This window comes from Manacus candei, unplaced genomic scaffold, assembly GCF_025592945.1.
Source record: "Manacus candei isolate 608988 ecotype Guabito, Panama unplaced genomic scaffold, ASM2559294v1 h1tg000023l, whole genome shotgun sequence".
NCBI classification, from domain to species: domain Eukaryota; kingdom Metazoa; phylum Chordata; class Aves; order Passeriformes; family Pipridae; genus Manacus; species Manacus candei.
Window position 1 is genome coordinate 10,303,278 of NW_026138071.1, and position 19,353 is coordinate 10,322,630.

Genomic DNA, 19,353 nt, shown 5'->3' on the forward strand with positions numbered 1-19,353 from the left:
TATAAAATTTTAAGGAGAAATATATATATGTAGCTTTTTCTTGGAAATGGTTCCATCATTTGACTTGAAGCTTCCCACCAAAAATCAGTCTGAGGGAAAAATGGAAAATTTTAGCCCCAGCACTTCAAGTTTGGCATAACCAAGCAAGGGGGGAAAAAAAATGAAAAAAGGACAGGTTGAGCATCTCAGTAATAAACAGTACCATCAGCCTCATCTGCAGTTATCATGAAACATGACAACCTGTAACTAGTAGTTGGCTTGGACCCATCTGCACTCTGTCCCTAAGGATATAGTAACAACTGCTACCCCATAAACCATCATAAGACTAAAAGAATATTTAAAGTAAATATGGGACCTCATCTGTGACTTAATTTCCAGAATCACTGAAACCACTTTGCTTCTGGCTTATTTAAAGTGGCACTTTCCTGAAACAATGCCAGTTCTCCCAGTGCAGTGGCAAAGGGAATCTGGTGGAGACGAGTTGTGCTTTGTAGTTGTGCTTTTTTTGTGCGTTTCTATCTGCTTTGGAGACCTTCCTATGTTTCCAGGTGCAACTGCATAGTAGGGGCATGAGTAGTGCATATGAGGAAACATTTTGTGGCATCCTGCCCTTGAAGGCTGATAGATATCCAGGGAGTTAATGCTTCTTTCAAGCTGCATTAACCCCTGCAAGATCCCCTTGGCAGCTGGTGCAGTGCAGCTGCAGGGAGCCTGTCAGCTTCAGTACAGTTCCCGGGGGGGGGGGGAAATTCTCATCTGTTATCCATGGAGATATTTGTTTCCCCCATGTGGGATGGCCCTCACGCTTTCCGTGTCTATTGTGTTTCGGGTTTGGAAGAAAGTTTCTCAAGAAGCAGTTGTGTTGTTACTACTAAGCAGTCTTTGCAATTGCAGGCCCATTTAGAGAGTGCTCCGTTTAGATCCAGATTCTCTTTGTTTATTTTGTGAAGTTACAAACTGATACTACCTTCTTCATGCCTTCTCGCATGTACTAAACTGAAACCAGGGCACGTAGTGGATGTTTTTTCTTAAAAATGTACCAACAGCTTGAAGTGAGTGGAGACGATGTAAGAACTGTCCCAGCGCCCCACTCCCCATGTCCGTTTCTATGGTTTTACAGTCATCGTTTCCTATTTAAAAAAACTCTCAACACTCCCCTCAGCCTGGAGAAGGGGAATTGGCTGGCTGCAGGCACTGAGCAGCATGGCTGACTATCTGCATCCAATACAGGCGGCTCACACATTTAGCAGGAGGAGGGATGGTGATCCCCCGGTTCCTTGCCGCCCTGGTGGTAAAGCCTGAATTTTGCTCCGTCGCTGCTCAGCTCAGCCCGTGGGACAGCGGGGAAGGACCTCGCCCGGCAGGGCTCCAGCCCCGGACTGGTCCAGAGCCTCGACTGTTCCTCGCAGGCGAGTCCTGGAGGGCGGGTTCTCCCCATCCCCGCGCAATGCGGCCGAACCCCCGCTTCTCCACAGCAACCCCCTCCACGTCCACCTCTCCGCGACCTGCCGCTATCTGCCCTTCACTAAACGCCTGCTCCTTCCCTCCCCTCCTGCTTCTCCCGTGTGATCAGGTCCGGCTGAAGCAAGCGGGGGTAGCTTTCCTCCTGGAAAGGCCCCGTGCCGAGGGGGTTTCTCGGGGAGTCTCCGCAGCCCGCGGGCGCCGCTCCCCCCGCGCCGCGCGGTGCCGCAGCCGCCGGAACGGTTGCCTGGCAACCTCCCCTCGGCGCCGCGCCATTGCGGAGCCCGGCGGCTCCCCGTCCGCCTCCCCAGCCCGCTTTTCACTCGGGATTGTCGCTTCCAGCGACATCGGGCTGCCCACCTTCCCTGGTTTTGGCAGCTGGGGGTGCCGAGACCCGGGGCGGTGGTTCGGTGCCGCACCTGCTGCGCCCGCCGGCGGGGCGGGCTGGGCGGTGGCGCCCGGCGGGCTCCGCCCTGGCTTCCCCCTCCTGCCTTTCACCCACCGCCTTCGCATTCCCCACTGCTTTCCGCAGCGCTCTCCGCAGCGCCCGCGGTATGGGCATGTTGGCGCTGCCAGGTTCCAGGGAGCGTGTGGAAGTGTTTTGGGTGGCAGTGGAAGCTGGTGGCAGCGGTTCACTGAGGCGAAGGGCTCGGTCCTTGGCCCTTTGTCCCTGGCTTGAGAGGAGCTTGGTCCGGCTTCGCTGCCGGGACCTGACGTGGGCTTGCGTAAGCTATGAGTGAAAAGGGACAGTCTTGTTCATAAATTGTGTTTGCAACAGAAGACAGAGGCTTTAAAAATGGAATCACACTGTATTTCCCACAATCACTTGTCAGTAGGTTCAGAATCATGATTTATGATTGTTCATCCATCCCCAGATGTTAGGGGGATATTAGAATCTTCTATCTACCTGGTGTCTTGTATTCAAAAGGATATAAATTACTTATGAATTTTTTGTAGCCATGCTATAGTTAAGATTAATGGAGATTTCATTCTAAACATCTTTACATAATGCCCGTACTGGGAACGTTAAACTCTGAGCTCTGGTTTGTCAGGAAAGAAATCACAGCATGTTTTATTAACAGCATAAGTAGTCAGCACATTCTCCTGTTCAGGCATCTGGAAATATCTAGCTCATCCCATACATATGGCATTTCTGTTATCATTACATCTTTGAATTGTATATTCACTCTCCCCACACAAACACACTAAAAATGGATATATCTCTAGCCTGACACACAAGACTGTACTTGTGGGGATATGTTTCTCACAATGGATATCAGGGCAAAGATTGATTTAAGAAAAGCCCACAGCAACTAGATAGCTGAAAGGCCTTAATCACTTAACCAGCTTCATTAGGGATTTGGTGAATAGTCTTGCATTGTTTTCCCACATTTGCTGTTTGCTTTGGAGACAGTATTTCTCTTTTTGTGAAGGGAAACTTGAACTATTGTTTTGAATCTTTCTTGAGTGGGAATCAACCTTTGTTTTTTCCTCTGGTTGAGGAGAACTGGAGGACCTCATTGGAGTCTGGCAGAAAGTTTATTTCACTGTATTAAAAAAAAAGGTTAAGTATGGTATTTTCATCAAGTGAAAAAACCAAATTTTCTAATGCTAGAAGGAGAGATTTAAGGGCCTCTTATCTGGAAAGACAAGTAGCTTTTTTGTTCAGGCACTGACATTTGGTTGAAAATCAGCAATTGTTCAAAGGCCATTTCTGATAAAAGAGTAAAATGGAGTAACTTTAACAAATGCAAGTCATTGCCCATTATTGGTTAACTGTAAGTAAAGATAACAATCTACTGATTTTTACCAATGTGTTTTTCATATTTCTTTGGAGTACATCTTGATATAGCCCTGTGGGTAGTTTTCTGAAATAAGTTTTAAAGAGAGTAAGAAAATTTATTTGAAGGACCCCCAAACTTTCCCAATAGGGATCTTTGTATACCCGTTTTCACATTAGAAGATCCTTGCTGCACATTTCACATAAAATGCTGTCCTGACGTCCGTGTTGAAAGGTAAAGAGTAATCCTGATCACCTTCTGGTCTTGGAAGAGCAGTCCTGAGACTTCTGTAACTGAATGCAAATGCAATTTTGATCTTTAGATTTGCTAGTGTTTGGGCATTTTAATAACCCTTTTTGCTTTGTTATCCTACTTACGCTGGGTTCTACGCCAGGTACAGGCTCTGTGCCAATATTTGTTGACTACAACTGTTAGAGCCCTGTTGCGCTCCATTATTCAAGAACTGGAGATCCATTTATTCGTGCTCTGGCACGTTAAGCCCTCTTGAGTTTGCACGTAGGAGAAGCATTAAAATTTGGATGACACCAAAGGTAGTCAGCTAGTCCTTTGCACTCTTAAAGTGCCTCTTAACTTCTTTTCTGAAGTGCGGTGGATGAGTTATTTGATCTGTCTGAAATCTGACCAGTTATTTACAGTTTTCAGCCAGACCAGTGAGCTGATCTGGCTAAAATGCAGAGGTGCAGAAATGCTCAGACCAGCACAGTGGGAAATGAACAGGGTAAGAGCGGGTGGAAAATGCGTCTGTCCTTTCTGACAGCACTATCTCATATTGGCTTAAGATTTTCAGTAACTGCATTTTCAAAGGTGATTTGCTAGTTATACATCCATTTAAAATGTTGGAAAATGTGTAGGAAGCTGTATTTTTATATAGCTCTTGTAAGAGCTATTTGGAAAAATTTGTTGTGCAGGAACACCTGTTCAAAGTGCACAATTCAGCACGTCGATATTATATGAAGGGACCTCTGTCACAGCTCTGGCTTCTGAACAGACAGTGCAGCGTTGTATGAAACACACAAACCTCAAGCACAGGAAAACTGATGTTTATTTGCTGTCTAATTTCAGCCATGGAGTAGTGAGCCCATAAATCTTAGCAGAGATACTACACCAGCTGTAAACCTTCTACCTTCAGACAGTGCCATCACATGTTATACAATCTTTCATGCTGTGCCATAGAGTGCTGACAGATCCAGAAGGGTTACAGAGATAATACTCTGTGAGACAGAACAGAGTATTTCCAGGATTTATTTTACCCATGTATAATGTGAGCTGCAAGTAAGAGAATGGACTAATATAGCTTTTCTAAACTCGATTGTTTTAATTTCTTTTTGTCAGGCTAGGTAAAAAGGAAAGTATGGAAGGAGAGAGTAAAGAAAAACTAAGGGCAGATCTCTCCTATTCCACACTAGTACTTCCTTAGATACTCTTGTCCCTTTCTCTCTAAAGAAGTGTTTAGAATTTCTTGCATGTGATGTCATTTTTTTCTACACTGCACCCCCACTGAGTTTTCAAGAACTTTCTCATTGCAAAGTGACTGAAATCAAACCCCCTTTCTTTTCTGCTTCTCTGGTATATAAACAATAAGCTCTTGCTCCCTTGAGGCCTGGGGAGAAAAATAATAGATGAAGCAGCACAGAACAATGAGAAACCTATGCTTATTAAAACCCTAACACAGTGACGGCCTGTTAAAAGTTTCTTGATTCTCATCCTGATCAGTTTTGCTATAAAACTCACTCTGATCTTGTTTTTTCCAAGGTCTAGCCTTTCTTAAAGCACTTAAATGATTGTTGTGTGTCTACTCTGTTCATTCCATTTTTTCAGTGGTAAAAGGTTTCCCTAAGAAACCTCTCTTGCTGCCGTTTAACCCCACAGCCAGTTTGCATCTATGCTAGATAAAAAGAAAACTAATTCCTCCTTTTCCTCGGAGGAGCTTTCTGGCCGCATAAAGACTGTCACTGTGTCTTCAGTCAATCTTTCCAACGTAAAATTAAGGCAGAAAGAGCTCAAATCCTACATTTCCTTGGATTTTTTCTCATAACTTATGTTTTATTGCTGTGGTCTGAATTCTTTCCATACTTTTTGAAATGTAATACAAAGTTGGACATACATACTGCTCCAAGTAGAAGAGTAGAAGATCAGTTCAAAAGTTTATAAATCCAAGTAATTGCTTTTTTTTTTTTCTTGCAAGACTGACAATTTTCACTCATGCTTGGTCTGTGATGTCGTAAGTACTCTAGATCAGTTCCTGCAGAGCTATCGTTGGATTCTTTCCTCATCCTATAATTTTTCTGTTACTTATTCTTGCCAAATTAAAAAGGTGGAGCTTTTATCTCTCAAGTGAATTGAATCACTTTTTGAGTCCATTGTGTTATTTGCCAGTACATTTTTATTCTAATACTATCCTCCTGTTTACCTGTAGCCCTCCCAGTTTCATGTCATCTCAAAGCTAACAAACATGTTTTTCAGTCATCTAGATCACCATGAATAATTTAGTAGTATAGTGTTTTAAGTAGCATGGGAGGAAGAGGTGACAGGAATTCAGTGTATTTGATTAAATGGATACTATTTACAAGAAGAAAAAGCTCTGCTTTTCTACCCCTTTTGCTTTTCAATTAAAAAAATACAATTTCATTTTAGAGCATAAACTTCAGACTACTTTTAAGATTAAAGTTTTTAGGGTAGTACTAACATATCTTGCAAACTACCACAAGAATCACAGTAACCTACACTTTGGCTGAAGTTCCTTGTCATTGTTACAATTTTGAGACAGATTTTATTTGAAGTTTAATTTATAATTTCAGCAAAGAAAATGGACAAATGCCAATGTATTTTGTTCCTATCACAAAGTTGGAAGGCATTGTCAAAGACTGAGCAAGCTATTATACAGAAAGGACTAGATGAGCTTGATGACTGGTGTTACTGGAACGAGATGAAATTCAGAACTATAAATGAAAAGTCATGCACTTTGGGGCAATCTCATATAGTAGAGGAACACACAGCTGGAGAGTAAAGGGATCACAGAACCAGAGAATGATGGCAAATTGCCACTTGTGCATTTTAATGCTATGATTTACCATTGAACAAAGACAGTTAATTTTTACAGATTTCTGAGGAGAAACTGTCAATGTGTTTTTCTTCTGATTTTATTAATGAGGATTGTTTGTAGATGAAGAGCTGCTCGGCAACTAGGAAAAGACTCACAAGTTTCTCTTTGCTCTGTCCCATCAAAAATCCTTCACCCTCATGTAGAGTTTCTTTACATATGACACTGAACACTTCTTCGTCTCTACCCTTTGTATGGGCCATGTGTTTCACCAAGTCATTAAAGGATAAGGTCCACTTCAAGCTTTCAGATGTGCCATAGTAGAGGGAGGATGGATACCACTAGTGATACAATTGTTCATAAAATGTACCCATAGCCGTAGATGGGAAGCTAGACAGTAGCCAGAAGTTACCTATTACCAGAATTATTATACTTATTTCATATTTATTTTTTAGGTAAATTTTGAAAATGTTTGAACAATAGTTTTTAAATATAGGCTATGTTGGATTGGGTTTTGATTGATATTTGCTATTCAATTTAATAATTTTCCCTTTCTATTTCTATTAATTTTGTCTGTTACATTTATTATAGCTATGTAGTATCTAATTATTTTAATATACTTTTAGGATTCTTACTAGCTTCTTTAGATGTATTACTGTGGTCTCATCTGTAGAAGTAGATATATTTCTCTTCTAGACTGCAAAGATCATATTGCCTTTCCTGTCTAGTCTGTCTCTTTAAAATATTTGTTCACTTCTTTTTACAGCCTAGTAAGACTAGACCCTTAGAGCATCTAAGGCAATGGGATACAATGTGTCACTGGCTATTTCCTTTTTGTCTTCACTTTTCCCTGCCTAGCACTGTGCATGTAGATTGTATAGCACTGGTGGAAATCAAATTGAGATCTTGGGTAATTTCAGTCCCATACGATACGAAACAAATAATCAGATGCTGTAACTTAATATGCCACTAATGGAAGAATGAAGCTCCTTTTCCATATTGTGTGAATGAGCCCAGCTTTTCAGGTATTTGATTTACTGTAACTTTCATATATAAGCAGCTGCATAAACACATACGTGCATATCCACACGAATAAATAATCAAAATGCTTTTGTAGTTAGAAGCTCCTTTACTTCTCCTGTGAATCTGTGCTGTCTCACAATCCTCTTATTTTGAGACTTCAGAGCAGCTCCAAGTAAACCATAGTTCTAATTAGATCCAGCCAGAAGTTTTCATCCAAACTTCTTTTTAACAAAAACATTGGTTAAGTGGAATTGTTTGTAAACTTTTTGTTGATTTCATTGAATCATCTGTGAAATTAGAAAATCCTCTCAAATAAAACACTTTTCTAGAAAGGCTTTAAACATTATTTTAAAATGTTGTGTAATACTTACGTAAGTCAAAACTAAATCAATAATTTTGATGTGTTTGAATTACATTGCTCATTCAGCATATATTTTCTTAATTGCTGAAAATTTAAAAAAACCTTATTTTGATTAAGTCAAACTGATCATTCTATCACCATGATTACCAAAGAAACAAATTATCAATATTTTCCTTCTCTTCATTGTCTCTTTTTCAAAGCCACAGTGCCTTTTCTTCAGCTACTATATTCTTGACTTCTCCAACCTCTCTCACTTTAGAATGACCTTTTGCTTTTTATTACTTTCCGCAGGTTTTTCTTGTCCTCTTCACAGCTGAAGGAAGGGTGATGGTAGGGAGTAAATGACTGCCAGAACATCTGAATGTATAGATACAGCAAGACCTGTGTGCTTGAAAAGTTTGGAAGAGATTTGTGTACGTGTGAGAGAAGGAGGGAAGGGCAGAAGGTCGATGGTGAGGTAGGAGAGAGGTAAAAAGTTTTATTAGTGCAATGGGAGAAAAAGGACAAAAATCAGTAAGCAAAGAAAATAAAGAGAAGGCAGAAGAGTGGAAAGAGATAGGATGGCATTTCGGTGGAGTGGTGCCCAAAAGCAGTGTCTTACTGATTTGCCACATGAAAGGGGCTTACAGTGCTCCTGATCACCTGCTGTAGCAGGGAGCAAGAAGAGATGATTTCTGTACAGGAACTTACCACTGCTGTGAACACTCAAAACTGCCCTCCTTCTCTCTCATTGCTGGCTTTCCAGATTTGGAAAGAATACACATTGAATATATTGTATGCATTTATTTTAGAAAATTTACACAAGCTATAGTTTAAAATAATCTAGACTGAGAATAATACGGTTTCAGCAACTGCTTTGGTTGTACACTGCCATTGTAACCTCCATTTTTTAATCTATCTTACTTTGCTATATCTCCTACTTTCTTTCTCTCTCACCTTCACAGTTTTAGCTGCTATGGTCTCCTCAGCAGTAGCTGCTATGCATTCAAAAGAATTTTTGAGAATCCCGAGACTTGGCTGGTTATATAAATTTGTGTATTTTAGTCCCAGAATCTCAGTTTAAGCAAATGTTTGAGCATGCAAAAATTCTTTACCATTTCTGACAAGAATTTATGGGTGTATATCAGTACCATCTACTGGCAATAAGAGTTACAGCGCTTAGTAGGCTCACACAGGAAATGCCAGATTTGACTTCAATAACCAGGATCCTTCAGCAGGAAGTTAGGTGTGGTCTGCACAAGGAGAATTAAAAAAAAAAAAAAAAAAAAAAAAAAAAAAAAGGGAAAAAAAAAAGAAAAAGGAAAAGACATGATGGAATTTTAGCTGCAGTCTTCCTTGGTGCCATTCCAAACCCACATAAGTGCAAGATTCTTCACTGGTAATGAATTTTTAATTGTTTTCTGCAGTATTAAAACAGAATTATGCTTTTTCGGTTTTTTTTCTTTTTCCTTCTGTAATTAAAAATATAATGAACAGGATTCTGCTGCAGGACCACTTTCATTTTCCTAATTAACCTTTCTGCTGCTACTAGTCAGTGTAGCTTCCAGCAGCAGTTTGCTACAGACCCTCTGTGACAGAATGCACCAGGTGCATTTTCCTGCAGTGGGAGAGCATGCTCAAGGGAGACCTGCAGGAGTTGGGATGTGTGTGGATGTTTGTGTAGGTGTAAATGGCTGTGTGCATATGGTTGGAAAGGAGGAGAAAGCATCATGTTGCAGCTTATTTAGCAGCCTTCAAAAATATGAGTTTGTTGCGGCTGTGCTGGAGTCTGTGTGTTAAGCGAGGCAGTAAAATAGGATCCTGCTGGTTGTATTCAAACTGTTGTATCATTTTAATTTGATAACTCTTTCTGAGTATATTGTCTTACTCAAAATTTGTTGCTTTATTGCATTTGCCATATTTTTAGTGTGCTTACTCAGAAGGACTCTTGAGAAAAATTCTTGTAGACTACAGCAGAGATCCCGTTTGTGATTTCAGATCAAAGTATTTGCATTGGGAATATTTTCCACTTGTTCTTTTTAACTGAACTGTCTGGAGACATTAAGGAGAGATCGTCCTGCTCTTGCTAGTGAAATTTATGAAAAATATATACAATTGCTATTATATATCAGACATAAAAGATCTAAGAGTAGTATGTAATGATTAAAGAGCATTTTTATTCCATTCAGCAATTCTTCCAGTGCACAGTGTGTTGCCAGGCAGGGGATCTGTATACAGGTGCTTATGCTTGAATCTTGTTTCCTGAGCTGGCAGCTCTGCAAAGGCAGCATATTTGTATCCAAAGAGAAGGAGAATCTCGTATTGCTTTCAGCTGATCCCTCTGGCTATACATGGCAGTAGTGAATTCTAGGAGTCATTTCTGGTCCATATAGCTAGAGGGAGGATTGGTCCAAGATGCAGCTTCCAGGAAAATAAGGAGGTGAGTTGTCTGAGTTGTCTGCTCCTCGACACCAAATCAAACACTTCAGAACTGTTGATTCCTCGCACTGAATGTAGTGGAAAATATCTCCTACTTTAATCACTGGAATGGATAACATTACCCTTAATAAAGGCAAAAATATGTTATTGTATTGTATGCGACTTCTTTATCAGTCTACAGAACTGACTATCATTGCAAGCACTAAGTTAATTCAAATGAATTTTAAACTAAATGTTTTAAGAATTGATACCTTCAAGACAACTCTAAGAGGCAAACTGCAAAGGAAAATGGTTTGTCTTGAAATAAAAACAAATTTAAAAATTCATTTCACAGCAACCTCCTCTTGGATGATGACTATTGAATTTAACAAGATGTCCCACAGAAAATTCTGTGGAAGTATATTCCTTTACGTTGTTTGTAACTGTCTGTGTTACTCTAAATTTTTTCTGTATTTTTTATATTTTAGCACTTTTTTTATGAGAGAGGCTAAACAGTAACTAAGAGGTGCAGGATGAAAAGATGGCACAATCAGTGCTGGTACCACCAGGACCCGACAGCTTCCGCTATTTCACAAGAGAATCACTTGCAGCTATTGAGCAGCGTATCAATGAAGAAAAAGCTCAAAAATCCAAACAGGAACGCAAAGACGAGGATGATGAAGATGGCCCAAAGCCAAATAGTGACTTGGAGGCAGGAAAGACACTGCCATTTATTTACGGTGACATACCTCCAGGAATGGTGTCCGAGCCCTTGGAAGACCTGGACCCGTATTATATCAATAAAAAAGTGAGTGTGTTGTATATTTCTATCAGACTGTTAGAAGATTAAGTAACAAAAAACCCTTCGTATAGTATTTCTAGTTTTTTGATCCAGTCCTTCAGTCCTTCTGTCTAATACATTCCCCCAACAGCTGATCTGATTGGCAGAAATCTCCATTGTAAGAACAGAAATTAGTAATGCAAGTTTGCGGGACCTGGTCTGTCAGTAGAGGTACATTTAGATTTATTTTAATATACCTGGCATTTTACAAAAACTGTAACTTTCAGGGGTTTACACACAGGCAAATTGAAGAAGTAGCACAGAAGTTATCTTTAGAATTATTACGAATTGCTGTATTACAGATGTGAAAGGAGCAGATCTTCAATATGAAACCCATCTCAAAGGTAGCCAGGCACCTTGTTACTAGGTTTGTTCACTGTCATGTGGAAAGTCTGAGTTGCATTCTCTTGGTGCTGGGAAGGATAGGGGAGTATGTAAAGGTAATTTCTTAGGATATGATGAAGATCATCCTCTTCCATACTGTACTCTATAGAGGCATCATATATCCAGCTTAGTCTGGTTGAAAAAGTTTTGACATCCAGCTCTATATTTTTTTATGATTGTTTTCAAAGAAGAGGTGTTTAAAAGAGGGACATAAATAAAGAGGAGGTAGGAATTGCTCTTGGAGTGTTGACAGAATGTTACATAATTTTAAAAATATTTCTCTAGAGATGTTAGTTTAAAAAAACCAAACAAACATGTTTTCTTTTTGTTTAAAGTAACAACAACCGTTGTGGCCAGAACAAAAGTGCTGAACTTCAGAATTGTGTCCAGATGGCCTTGGTTTTCCTCCAGAATTTCAGTCCCTTAGATTTTGGCATCATATGTATTGCACCATCATTATTATACCAGTAAAGAAGAAATTAACGATTCTCTTTCCTGTTTTCATAATTTTTTTCTTGTGCTTGCTTTTTTTTTTCTGTGGAAACTAGCTAGCGAATAAAATCAAGTGAATTTAAAAACAAACAAACAAAAAACATGAAAGCGAAGAAGCTACTGTAAAGAAAAATGAAGAAAAACCCCAAGAATTGTCATGAGTCGAACTAAGTAAAAAAATACAAATGAAGATATTTCCTACAGGAATTAGGGGTATGCCTCATCAGTAATATGTTGAAGCAATAGTGATATAGGCATACCATGAGGAACTAAATAGAACAGCTCACAAAAAATAAGCTGTGCCTGAAGTGTTCATTGCAGAATTTCTGAAACTCAGTTCATGTATGGAGAATCATGAGTTAAATTTGAAAACAAGGTTTGCAATTAAATATCATGTTCTGCTCCCTTTACTCAAGTGGTTTACCCTGTTGAAGTCTGGAAGGCAAATATTATTTGGGTCAAAGTACTGATTCTTTCCTTCTTTCCCTGTTCTACAGTAGTAAAAATCTAAATTCAATGCTACAAATCCTAAAGTTAGAGCATGTATTATCATGCTTTAGAAACCGGAAAAGTAATTCTGCAATTAAATGTGGATGTGGGGTAAAATCCTGAGGAATGCTTGTTCCTGATTGAGAAATGCCCAGCAGTTGTATTGATCTTTTTCAAAAGCATAGTGGTTTCTAGTAGGAGATGCAAGACTTCGAGCTATATGTTGCAATCATAGTTCCTCCTATTATTTTTCTTGGTGTTCTTTGAATATCTTTGAACATCCTTGTTTATGTCAGGCTCAATTTTTTCTTTTTAATATGTCTCGATGAGTCAGCAGCACACAAATGATACTTCATCAGACATTTTGTCAGAGTAAAGGGAATAGAAAACATAAGAACTCTGATTATTAGAGGCTATATTTTAATGGACTCCAGGAATAATAGGAAGAGAGTTGAAAAATGGTGATAGTCAATGGCACATTACAGACCAAACCTTTCTCCCCTACAATAAAGGACCAAAGTGTGGATTAAGAATCAATAGTTATGTGGGAATGCAAACATGCTCAGTTTGAAAGTCTGAAATGTATTATTTCAGGCAGGGAGAGGCATTGTGTTTTCAGGATTTCAGCTGCTCTGTTTGCCACACCTGCTCAGAAAAGTAGAGCGTAATCTTTACAAATGCTGCCCTCTGATTCCAGTTGAGGCAGATCATGGCTGCTGGCAGTGTTCCAGGTCTGCATGGCTGATATGCCCTTTGGGTTTCTAGGACTGCCACAATGCTGGCTAGATCCACTTGCTTTCGACAAGCATGAACTTTGACCCATGTGTAGAAAGAAGAAATTCTAGGAATGGATAAGAATTTCCCCAGATGTGTGGGAATCAAAAGAATTTTTAAAAAACTTAAAGACTTTATTCCTCTTTGTTTCTCATTTTTTTAAGAAATTATTACATTCAGAAATGCTTTTTTAAATGTTAGTAATACACAAGTTATTGCTGAAACTGTGGAGAGGCAGTGAAAATATATGGATTAGTGAATTCTGTATTAGGTAAAAATAAAGCATGACTCAAGAAAAATAGACAAAATTGCAAGTATAAAGCAATAGTTGGAAAGGGAATACATTATTCTCATAGTACAGCAAAAACTACTGAGTACATTAGTGTTACGTTGAAAAACTTGTTGAACACTCTTCCATATTTTCATGATCACTTGGAATTTAGATACTTTGAGTTACTATTGTCGTTGATTTCTAAATAAACTTATTAAAATGTTTTCATTCAATTATGTTGATCGTAATTTGGCTGGACTCAATGATGTTTGAACTGGACAAGGAATTGTGTAAATGAAAGAACATACTGGCCAAATACAATTAATGATGAAATAAAAATTATTCTGGGTTTGTAACTTGTTATCTTGTAAATGCTGTTTTTCATTCTGTTTTTCTTTTTCCAGACCTTTATAGTATTGAATAAAGGGAAGGCAATATTCCGATTCAGTGCCACCTCTGCCCTGTACATGTTAACTCCTTTCAATCCTCTTAGAAAAATAGCTATTAAGATTTTGGTACATTCATATCCTTTTCAAGTGGTTAGTCTAAAACTGTACTGAATGAGATGTTACTTAGTATTTAAATCATTCTCTGGCACATGTCCCAGGATCAATATGATCTGTAGTGCTTTGTCCCTCTTCTATCTACTATTTCTGTCTTCTGTTCTTTCTCTTATTCTCTTTTTACATTTGTGTTCATTGCTGGATCCTAATATAGTAATACCAGAAGCCAGACAACCAGTCATTGTCCTTTACAATTTCTTTCTCTGTCCTCTTTCTTCCCCCACATATTTTTTCCTTCCCTCTTATTTTTCCTGTAATCACCATATCTTTTTTCATCTTTTCCCCTCCTCCACATTTTTCATAAACTGTAGATGTATTGCTCAAAATACTTACAGTTCTTCACTGATACCATGTGTTAAAATCATATCTTTGATCCCAGGTCTGTGCTTGCATGAATATTTAGTGAAAATATGGTTTCATTATTCCTTTTCATTTTCTTATTCTGATAACAATTGCAGAAAGATAGATTCATAAACCAGCTTAGGTTTCTTGTTTTGTTATACATTCTCAGTCCTATATGTATCTCACCTGTCTATTTTATTTCTTGATCATTACTGCATTATACACATAATCCTGTTGATGTTTTAATTTCAGTCTTCAGGTAGGTCATGAGATTTCCACATTGCAGGTAGAGATTTGAAAAGCTAAATTATTATAATTACTTACATATTATTTTGTCTTTTTCGATGTTATGATAGCTACCTATAGTAGGCATCCCACTGGTCTGATCCCAAATGCTCATAAGAGAAATGAGGGCATTGACTTCAGCAAGTCTGCTTACTTAAGGAGCAAATACAAATGTTTGCACACTTATTTCTACAAATACCTAACGTAAGCACACTGAAAGTAGTTCTGTGTGTAGCATTGCATATAGGGATCCTAAGATCATGTAGAATAAATCTTGAAAGGATTTCTTCCAGTCTTGTTACAGTGGAAGTCTGATAATTACAACAGTTGTTTTGTGTTAGATGTTGTTATCAATGGCTAGCCTACAGGTGGCTCCAGAATCAATCATAATACTACATAGCCTGTTTTGAATTTTCTTGCTATAGGTGCCACTACAACTAATTATTTCTCAATTATATAACACTCCTTACCATATTCTAGAACTTTATTCAGTTATGTGGAATAATAGAAGACTGTGGGGTAGAGATGATGGTGAAGAGTTAGTCACTGAAGTCAGAATGTTAGAAAACGTTGTTCAAACTTGTGGGAAGGTATAGTTATTTCTCCACTGATGAAAGAATAGTGAGGACTTGCAACTGAGAGGACATTTCATCAAAAAGGATTTTGAAAGCCTATGTAAAATACAGGCTGGGAAAACTCATAACATGGGTTTTTTATGTTTTAAATATTCCTTTCTCTTGTGTTCATATATGAGTTACAGAACAAGAAGGTAGTTTCTGACTAAGGGATTTAAAATATATTTACTGAGCAGAAACCCAAGGAATTGTTGAATTTAATACCACAGTTCAGAAGGCATAGGTATTTATTGTCATTTGAAGGTTTTTTTAATTAATGTAGACATGCAAAGAAAACTTCATGAGGGGAACCTCACTGTACTTCTCACCCCATTATATTGGGGTTTCTGTTTAGGAGCACTACATGAACCTTCAGCTAAAGCTCTTCTCAAAATTGAGCTTTGTCCTGTCTCTAGTTTCAGGTGATGGTGCCATCATGTGGACATTTTGTGATTCACCTATGTGGTTTTCATTTTGATGGTTGTGTTTTCATATCTTAGAAGAATGTCAGCAATTCTGAGAGTGACAGGTTGTAGATCTAGAGCAGTTCTCTTAAAATAAATTATTTATGACTTGGACCTATTCAGGAATTCTTTTTAGATTTCTTTTTTTTCCGAGGGGGGAAATATCATGTGCCTTCCCTTCCAACTGCATTTATATTACAAAAGTCATATAGAACTCAAACAGCAATAAATAATAATAAATAAATAAATAAATAATAAATAAAATACTTCTCTCCCTAAGATTTCCCTATGTTGTCTCCTATTATGTTGCAGCTAGCTTTAATATATGTATCATAATGATAAGCAAAATTTTTTATATGTGCCAAATTTTATGGTGAAACAATGAAGAAAATGTATTTTTTATTCTTTTGTATGCATGAAGCACATCAGATTTGTCTAGATCATCTAAAAGTAATGATTTTGGTATTACTCCAAGAAATTGGAAGCTACTACTTCAAATTTTCACGTTTTTATTCAAAAAGAAAAAACAAGATCTCCTAAAATTAAGAGATGAGTCTTTCCTTTTAGTATCTTTCAGATTTTCTGATTTTTCGTAGATGATTGTTCTCTTTTTAGCTATAAAGTGGTGACTGTGAAAGATTTAACATATTCAAGGCCTTTCCCTGGCTGTTAAAAGGGCTGGGTAGGGTTAAATTGCTCCTGAAAGTGAAAATCTACCAAAGCAGTGTGTTATTTGATACTCTTTTTATAAGATTTTTTTCTGGCTTATATTCCTTAACTCTTAACCTACATTATTCAGCATGCTTATCATGTGCACTATTTTGACCAACTGCGTATTCATGACCATGAGTAACCCTCCAGACTGGACAAAGAATGTAGAGTAAGTTAAATGGATTTTCTCTGAATAATAGTAATCAGAAATAAACTGCTGTAAATTGTTTTATATTAGGATGGCATCCCCTGGCAGCAGGTACCTTGTTGGCATATCCTTTCAACAGCTATTCTGATGCTGGTTTCTTCACTGTGGCGTTAAATACATGTAATTGTCTCATGACAAGTTGTTTAATGTCCAGCTTCTGTTTACAGTATTAGATGGGGGATGTAAGAAGAAAAGCTGGTCTTATGATCATACAGAAGAAGTGAATTTTAAGTGTTTTTCACTGCATTCTATCTTGCATCTGTGGAAGAATGCAAAAAGGCACTCTTTCATCTCAATTGCAATAACCATTAACAGATAAAGGGATCATCTTATGGATGGCTGTATTCACTGTTCTGCAGCTTTCTTTTACCAAAGCCAATCTAACAATGGAAAGCATATATGCAAACTAAACTATTAATGAAAGTATTGAAATGGTTAGCATGATGTCAGCTTGTTGGCTAAGTGGTCTGGTTTGGTGTCAGCTACATGGTGCCGATGGACAATGACGCTTCCAAGGCTGTAGACCATGGTGTGAAACACTGCTCTTCATGGTGCTTCATTTTTGCAATAGCATTTTATGCTTCTGATGCTTTTTCATTCCTTAGTGCTTGGGATGATACATACCTGTTTAATCTCCAGTAATCAAAAGTGAAATCACAGGGCTATTAAAGTCAACAAAGGCATTCTCATTTTGAGTTCAGTGCGAACCTGTATGTATGTCTAGCATGTAGCAAATATTTATGATAAAGAGTGATTGCTTGGATATTTCTTCTCGGGTTTGTGTTGTGCCATTTAGATTTACAACTTGTCCTCATCTGTTAAGTAAAGTTGTGCAGGTGACATTTTTTAGTGATTGAACTGAAAACATTCACATTGGAAAACAGTTTTCAGGTTGGCTCAGTTAGAGTAAGCTTGTTAAGCAGTTTAATTTGAATTCTTTTTCATTAAAAATATAAATTAAATTTCAAGATGATGTCATTTGGATACAGAAGATTGAAATGACACAGAATGCTGGAATTAAATATTTTTTTAATTTACATTTCAACTACATTTTTTTAGTCAAAATGAGTAGCTGAATTTTATTGGCATTCATAAATATTTTTGGTTGTTTTTGCACATGATTTTGCATCTGAAATTACTTGTTTCATTCCAGTACTGTGTCTTGCTGAAAGTGAAGTACTGGATATACCTGCTCTATAATGAATGAGGGCTGATGAGGGTTGGCACTTGTGAGCTCATGGTACTAAGCAACATTTCACCATAAAAATAGCATTGAAGAAAGAAACTTTTAGTCTGGAAGCAACTTCTGAAATCCTAACATATTCCATCTGTGTGTTTTGTTATGACATGAGTTCAGACTGGACATAAACATGCAGCAGTGAAGTAACTGGGAATTTTGCATCTCTTATTGGTATAGATTACAGAATTTGAATTTAAGATGTGGGTTGTTATTTAGTTTTTTAATCCTAATTTCATTTCTCCTTCCTTATGGTATAAATTATGCTTAAGAAAAAGTTGATCGTAACTGCCATTAAATTCTTATGCCTCTTAAAGAGAAGAAAATGAAAATAAAGTAACTAGAAAGCATAAACTGTGAAGATAATGTGTGTACCTGTAATCTCTGTCTTGCATATTTTCTTCAGATACACTTTTACTGGAATTTATACCTTTGAATCACTTATTAAAATTCTTGCAAGGGGCTTCTGTTTAGAAGATTTTACATTTCTTCGAGACCCATGGAATTGGCTAGATTTCACTGTCATAACATTTGCGTAAGTCTTCTACTTTTTTTTTTAATAAATATTCTCTCTGATAGCATGAGATTAGTGACTAAAAATTGCCTCATATCTTGTCAGCCAGAACATTTGGAGCCTGGACTTCCTGTGGTTTCAATATGTTTCTTCTACCTCTTTTACACATTTTAGTATTTCTAACCAAGCATGTGCTGCAGAGGCCAGCATGGTGTGCCAGCCCGTTAGGATTGGGAATGCCATCAGCCTGAGCTGTTCATATCCTGTCTCCTTTCTGCATACCAGAATTAAAAGGAATCCTCTTGACTTCGTGCTAATAGCTGACCAAATTAGGTTTCAAACATCATGTCAATGTGGTTTATTTTGATAAAACTTTATTTAATTTTATGGGCAGAAGTATATTTATAACAAAGGCAAAATACAGTGAACGATCAAGAGGTCTTGATCAAAGACCCGAGCAAATAGGATAAAATCTGCCTCAATTCTGAGTAACTGTGATTTAATCCTACAGGTATGTAACAGAATTTGTAAACCTAGGCAATGTTTCAGCTCTTCGAACTTTCAGAGTATTGAGAGCTTTGAAAACTATTTCTGTAATTCCAGGTAAGAAGAAGTTGGTGTAAGGTGTTAGGCCCCTCGTATCTCCAACTGTTATTTGTGTGCTGTCATTGTGTTTGTGTGTGAACTCCCCTATTACAGATATGTGACAGAGTTTGTGGACCTGGGCAATGTCTCAGCGTTGAGAACATTCAGAGTTCTCCGAGCTTTGAAAACAATATCAGTCATTCCAGGTGAGAGCGAGGTTAAACACCGAGGCTGACTTTTGTTCTACAAAGGCTGTATTCACATTTTTAAAGCATAAGCCTTGTTTGCTACACATTGTCAACTAAACAAAAAGCAGGAATCAAGACGTAATTTTATTTAAATTGATTCATGCGTGTATTAGTTGTATTTTCTTTTTAAAAAAAAATCAGCCTTTGAGTTTAACAAATTCTTGCATGGGATATTTGCAGTAAACAGCCTATTGTGATTTGCATCTTATGACATCAAGCTTTCCTTTACATGTTTTAAATATAAGTT

At 37.8% G+C, this 19,353-nt stretch overlaps 1 protein-coding gene across 7 annotated transcripts in view; it reads left to right on the forward strand.

Annotated features, from left to right (window-relative positions):
- Positions 1-19,353, forward strand: part of LOC127470999 (sodium channel protein type 2 subunit alpha) — a 76,988-nt gene that overhangs the window by 10,395 nt on the left and 47,240 nt on the right. For 2 of the 7 annotated variants that reach the window (XM_051787233.1, XM_051787238.1), the window contains exons 2-6: positions 10,573-10,892; positions 13,740-13,857; positions 16,393-16,483; positions 18,166-18,294; positions 18,785-18,876. In XM_051787233.1, coding sequence (XP_051643193.1) covers positions 10,626-10,892; positions 13,740-13,857; positions 16,393-16,483; positions 18,166-18,294; positions 18,785-18,876 — 697 coding nt within the window. In that variant the 5' untranslated portion in view covers positions 10,573-10,625. Of the gene's footprint in view, positions 1-3,208; positions 9,066-9,169; positions 10,107-10,572; positions 10,893-13,739; positions 13,858-16,392; positions 16,484-18,165; positions 18,295-18,784; positions 18,877-18,972; positions 19,065-19,353 lie in introns of those variants that run through there. The other 5 variants (XM_051787232.1, XM_051787237.1, XM_051787234.1 and 2 more) reach the window with 4 other exon arrangements.